Genomic DNA, 6,511 nt, shown 5'->3' on the forward strand with positions numbered 1-6,511 from the left:
TGTTTGTTTTCTTTTCCAGACATTATCACAAACTTATATCTTTTTTTCCTCCTAGAAAAAAGCTTATCTTTATTTATTTATTTATATAAACAGAAATAATATTTCAAACCGTATCACAATTTTAGAATTAATTAAACTTCTTGCCATCTTAAACATAAAACTTTACAACAAACTTGATTTTATATTTCACCGTGGATTTTTTTTTGAAGAAACTTCCTCTACAGGATTTTATTTAAAATTTAAAGACAGTACAGAATCAAACAAACTAGATAGTTAGGTCTAGCATAAGCTAGGGAAAAAATGGAGTCTGCCTATAATTTCACCAAGTCCAACTAATACATTTTCCATAACAAGCTCCTTGAGATTTAAGAGTGAAAACAACCTGATAAAAAAGGGCAAGGGTCAATTTAATATTCATAGAAAATTAATAGGTAATTATAATCTTGGCTTGTACCTGAAATACTAAAAGCACAATCGAAAAATTTAGATATTTATTAAATGGAAAAGTCTCCCTAAACTAATATTTCTTTTGATTTACTTTAGTTGATCCAATTTACACTTTAAAATGGTCTTTCTATTTTGTTTCTATATGTACAGATTATGTTTTAGTTTCGAATTTATGACGTGATAGAGAGACATCATATTTTGTGTCAAAAAAGTACATTATGTATTTTTCACGACAAGAATAAGCTCTATAAAAGTCGACTACGATACATTGGGATGAATGTGGGAAATTCACGGGAGAGACTCGAGCACGAACTACACATGGAGAGGCTCGAGCACGAGGTACATGTGGAGAGGCTCGAGCATAGGGCTGGATATCGAGACACCCAAAATATATACAGATCTGGTACCAAAATAGAGAAAAAGGAAACCCTCTTTTTTTATTACTAGTATAAATGCACGTGTGGCACGTGGCTATAAAAATATTTTGTAACCGTTTTAGATTTAAAGATTTTCGATTATGTTTAGTAAAATTCTAGATTCAATCTTATGTTGTAATAAAAAAATATTTGTTCCATAGTAAATAACCAATAATTTAGGTATTCTTAAAAATATTGCAACGGGCCAATTGACTACCCATCATATAGTATTTAAGAAACTAAAAATGAAGATTCAAGAGAACATGTTGGGCTATTATGGGCAAAGGTTAAAATAGTACTCCCTTCATACAAGACAGTTTTGACTTTTCTACATACAAAGCTTCTGTTATGCATTTAGATATACATTATATCTAAATACATAGCAAAATAATGTATCTAGAAGAACCAAAAGTGTGATGCAAGCATTTTTTTTAGTTCAGTTACATGTTACAATAATAGCCCTGTAGAGTTGACAAGAACAAGATCACATGTATTAATTCAACAAAACATGTCTTGGTATTTCAAGCATAACCCTGTAGAGTTGACAAGAACAAGATAAATGATTTAGCGGTACTAAGTCAACTTGTTCAGTTTGTTTCTTTTAGGGTCGCAGCAACACTGAGAATTAACTGCTCTTATACATCTAGATTTTATCTCAGACATTAGTATATCCTTTTCATTGGACCACCCACCTAAACAAAGAAAAAAGAAAATACAACTGATGAAAGTGGAAAACAATTACACAATAATATCAAAGCTCAGGAAGCATTGACATGATCAAGATGAGTGACATTGTTCCTAGGAGCTTTCCTTGATCTTAAAAGATGCAGTGGTCGGTAGAGGCTCTTCCATTTTGAAGAATCAAATACACCTAACTCTATAACACAACATAGTTATGGTTGTCCTCTAATGATGACAATTAATTTGCATATTCTGATAATCTGAAATGGCACAAATATTTGAGAACCTTGTTTTCTTTGAGTGACAACCATTGTTCTATGGGAATCAAATACACCTAATTATATAGCACAACCTAGCTATGGTTGTCCTGTAATGATGACAATTAATTTGCATATTCTGAAAATCTGAAATGGCACAAAAAATATTCTTTGAAGCTTTGACTTTGTATTTTTCCTATTTTTTTAATTTTTGCTCTCTTTGATCCCTCATACTTTTCACTAAGAGCTTTCCTTATTATCACTTTTCATTCAAAAAGAGTACTCAGAAGCCTCACTATTTATAAATTTTATATGAAACAAATAGATATGACGGTAAATATACTCTCAAGTTTGGATGAAACCTACAAGCACCGTTTATAGATAAGCAGCCTTTATAGTACCCTAATCCTAATCCTAATAAAATATGAGAGGGTTTTCCTGTGTTATTTTCTAATTCCTTCGCTCCTTTATAGTACCCTAATCCTAATCCTAATAAAACAAAAACATAGGAAAACCCTCTCATATTTTAAGCAGCCGCCGTCCTATGTATCCTACCGATCGATTTGGTGGTGATCAAGGAAGTATTGAGAATATAACATTGTAGAAGATACCGTCAGCCAGAAATTAAAGAGGAAGGTGCGGCACGGCAGATCAAAGTTAAGGATAAGGATCATGCCGTATACCGGCGGCGATCGAGGAGGTAGTGCGGCGGGGGAAGACGGCGACCTGCATTACTGCGATCTGTTCCGTTGCTTCTGCTGTTGGCGGACAAGCTGCTCGCCCCGCATCCCGCGCGTCGTGCCCGGCAGGGACTACGTGTGCATTGCGGCCCCGGCCCACGGCGGCGGCGCGGACCACCGGCCGCTGTGCTCGGTCCTCGTCGGCTGTACCTCCTTCGGCGGGCCGTTCCGCCACAACCTACGCCTCCACCGCTTCCGCGTCGCCCAGTCCGGCCGCGTCATCGGCCAGAGCGACGACCTGCTCGAACCCTTGTTCGGCGTGTCCCCGAGCGACGTGCCGTCGATCGGCCACGCTGACGATGGGCAGACGGAGTTCGACGACGCCATGGCCGCGCTAGGCCCCGACGGCAAGCATCTTTACATCATCTGTGTGCACCGGCCTGTGCTCAGCTCGGATGTCGCCAGCTGCGGCGGCGGACGAGCCACCGAGATAGTGGTGTTTCCTCCCAAAGTATTTCGTGTGGACACAGGTGACATGAGCCTGTCTCCTATGCGGCCTCTCCCGTTCACTCGTGCGTCATACGAAGCTATTTCAGCGCACGGTGCACTCTGGGTGCCGGTCGTATTATTGACCAAGGCGGTGGAGAATTGCCCGAGCGAGTGGCGTCTCTTCATCTACCGGCTGGTTGAGGTTGACGACGATGATGGCAGCTGGGTAGAGGTCACAAGTGCCGATTTCCAATACGAACTGTCACGTGGATTCAGATATGGTGGCACTCTCATTCAGGGCTATGCTGTTATCAGCGACAGATTCATCCTACTATCATTCATCGACTCCACCTTCTTTTGCTTTGACTGTGCCAACGGCACCTTGGCCCCTGTCACCACTGAAGAAAGTTCAAGCTCAACCCTTCTTCTTCATCAGTATGTCCCTATCTCTGGCAAAGGGGTGCATTTCGAAGGCGCTATCTACTTCATACGGGGCACCAAGCTGTTTGCATACAGGTACTCGCCATTGGATCCCAGGCCACTTGCACCTCCTCTAGAGATTGACACTATTTGGCCATACGATGAGGAAGGATATGGCTTCGTTGTGCACCTCGCTGGGCACATCCTGTGCGCTGTTTGGATCAACATGAAACGCCGATGTGGGTGTACCACACGACATGTCCTGATCACCACATTCAATATCGGAGGTCACACTCATGGCACCGGCTGCTTCATCCCCAGCGATGTTGAGGTCCTTCACTCCACGTGCCGCAGGATAGGCATGCTCAGGACTGAAGAGCCTAGGCCCGAATGCTACGACTTTTTCTGTTTCTTGCAGTAAGTGATATCGTTTCGTTTTGCTTATGAGCCAGTGTCTATAGTTACTTAGTAACTCTTTGCTTATGTCGGTTTGTTTATCCAATTTTTGGCATATCACTCTTCCTTAGTTAAGTTAAATAAACATCAGTCCATATTTTTACAGCTATCTGAGCACTGCAATAATCTCAAGATATTTTGTTCTGCTGTATCTGATATTCTAATTAAACTACATGCATGTCACCAGGGAATATCCGGATACTGAACCCAGGTTTGATCCCTCTGTGCCTTCAGAGCTGGGGGTTTTTGATGGTATCCACCGAGTACCGGACATGCTTCCTACCTGCAGGTTACTTTCCTTGTTAATAATGCAGTCTCTCTTTATGATTTATTATAAACTAGTATAAGTCTATTGTCATATATTTAACGTAAAAACATCCTTCATTTTGAGGCAGGGACTATCCGGATAGTGGAGCCAGGATTGATTCCTCAGTGCCTTCAATGCTGGAAGGTTTTAGGGACATTCCCCGGGTCCCAGAAAGAATGCCTGATTGCTGCAGGTTTCATTTCGTTTAGTAACTCATTCACTCTTAATAATAATGTTTCTTTATTTGTTGTCTTATAGTCCTCTGATGAAGCCATCGTTCATCTATTGCTTTGATCCCTCTACTAGGTGACTAGCTGCTCTAATGCCAGGAGATAGTTCAGCAACTCTTTTTATTTCATTATCATAACCGCTAAAAGCACAAAATACTGCAAATGCTTTGGAAAAGGTGGACAATAATTTTTCAGACAGCTGTTCTTATCACTAAGATATTTCTGGAAATTCTATGACCCTTTTATATAGTTATACTCCGTATTAGAAAAGCCCTGGCATAAAAAGAGTAGTCCTTTAGTCATTAATCTGCGCAATAACTAAATTAGGAAGTCATGTACGTGATAGATAGGATGAGATTAAAGAAAACTCAGTTTGTTTATGGGAGGAATTGAACAGTAGAGCTGAAAATCAACCAAAGTGTAATGTGTCAGTGCATAAAATTTACTCAATCCATTCCAAATTGTAAGTCGTTTGACTTTTTTAATATCAAGTTTGACCACTCGTCTTATTCAAAGTTTTGTACAAAATATCGCTTTTTTGGTTGTGTATTGGTTTACTAATAAAAGTTCTTCAAGTATGACTTAAATTTGACTATATTTTCACAAATTTTTTGAATAAGACGAGTGGTCAAATTTGGGGTAAAAAAAGTCAAACGACTTACAATTTGGGATGGAGGGAGTACCTTTACTAGGGTTTATTTTGTGATTTCTCCTCTTGTTTATTTATTAGTTACTGAAATTTTAACAGTTTAGCCTTGTTGCACGACATTAAGGAAATGCACTTTTATGATGAAAGTTACATTTTATAACTGCAGGAAATTCTTAAGCAAAAAACATGGTACATTAAGTCTTGAAGAGTGCAACGTGGCCATCAGATCAGATTTCTATTTTATATGCCAGGTTGATCAGCGCTCTCTTGTGTATCAAGTTTCTATTTCAGGAGGAAAGTTGGCATGCAATGAAAAGGTTCTAGATGCACTAGTGTGCTTAGACACAGTTAGACCCGGAGATGTTGGAATAGATGATCCTCCAGAATGGTTTTTTGTGCATCATGGATCAATGCTTGATGTGATCCCATCCCTTCCATACTACAATCACTATGTGGTTGATGTCGAAAGGAAGTGCTACAATATCCATAAAAACAAACGTTCGAAGCTCTTTTTTTCTGCAGTTTTTCGAGTTGGTCAATACACTGTGGCTCTGTGTGATACTTTGCAAGATGTCTATGTTCTTAACCAAAACAATTTTCAGTGGAGGCGGCAGAAGACATCATCAAGGTCTCTTGATTTGTCACACAAGGTTAAGATTTCAGGATTTGTAGACCTTGGTGATGATGCCTTCATGATATCAGATGCTGAGACAAATAATTGCTTTCTGTTTGATCTGAAGAGAGGGGAGTGGTTTGCTGTAGAGCCACCTAGAGGTTACATTTTTTGGCAATATGCTGCTGGTTTACTGAATGGGAGAAGCATATTTGCAGAGGGTTTCATATACACATGTTCAGCTGGTGGTCTTATTGCTTTTGAGCTTATTGACAAGAATGATTCATATTGCCTAGGCCAACCTATAATGTTGAATTCTTCTTGGAAGTATATCTTCGGTGAGAGGAGGTTTCTTTCCTTTGATTCAGTCTGCAAAGGAGAAATTGATAGTAGCATTGTATTCTGTGTGGTCCAGGGATGTCCTATGGCAGTTCCTTTTACATCTCGTCACCACTTTGCCGCTACCACGGTACATGTGAAGCTTCAGAAAACACTACGGGAGACAAAGGAACCTGTCAGCATTGACCGTGTTGGTGTCGTTTGTTCATCAATTGATCAAAACGGGAGGATCCTTACTAACTACGCGTTTGCTCTGTAGATGGTTATGATATGTTTTTGGTTATAAGTTATGAAATTGAAACTTCTTGTTCTTCCTGACATGGCACAGTTGAACAAAATGTTGAATTCTGTGGTGTATCATATTTTGAAATGAATATTAGACTTGGATAGTAGTTCTGGTATAAGGATTTTCTGTGAGCTAATGCGCTTTTCTTCAAGTAATCGCCTCATGTATCTTTTTTTCCCCCAATTATTGCATCTCAGTTTGTAGGGAATCGAATCACGTAAGTACCTAGTGTTTTTGTTGA

The 6,511-nt window shown here is 39.5% G+C and overlaps 1 protein-coding gene across 1 annotated transcript; it reads left to right on the forward strand.

The window, feature by feature from the left end:
• LOC8079519 lies at window positions 2,474-6,243 on the forward strand. Its single transcript, XM_021458100.1, has 3 exons — window positions 2,474-3,807; window positions 4,034-4,109; window positions 5,635-6,243. Exons 1-3 carry the CDS (start codon window positions 2,474-2,476, stop codon window positions 6,241-6,243), a joined length of 2,019 nt encoding a protein of 672 aa, XP_021313775.1.

The sequence above is a fragment of the Sorghum bicolor genome, chromosome 3 (genome assembly GCF_000003195.3).
Source record: "Sorghum bicolor cultivar BTx623 chromosome 3, Sorghum_bicolor_NCBIv3, whole genome shotgun sequence".
Taxonomy (NCBI): Eukaryota; Viridiplantae; Streptophyta; class Magnoliopsida; order Poales; family Poaceae; genus Sorghum; species Sorghum bicolor.

What these genes read in the sequence shown, in the direction of transcription:
- LOC8079519 (XM_021458100.1), top strand. Translation starts at nt 2,474, where the DNA reads ATGCCGTATACCGGCGGCGATCGAGGAGGTAGTGCGGCGGGGGAAGAC. An exon ending in GACTTTTTCTGTTTCTTGCA is followed by an intron (nt 3,808 to 4,033) that starts GTAAGTGATATC and finishes GCATGTCACCAG; the next exon opens with GGAATATCCGGATACTGAAC. An exon ending in TTTTTGATGGTATCCACCGA is followed by an intron (nt 4,110 to 5,634) that starts GTACCGGACATG and finishes AACAATTTTCAG; the next exon opens with TGGAGGCGGCAGAAGACATC.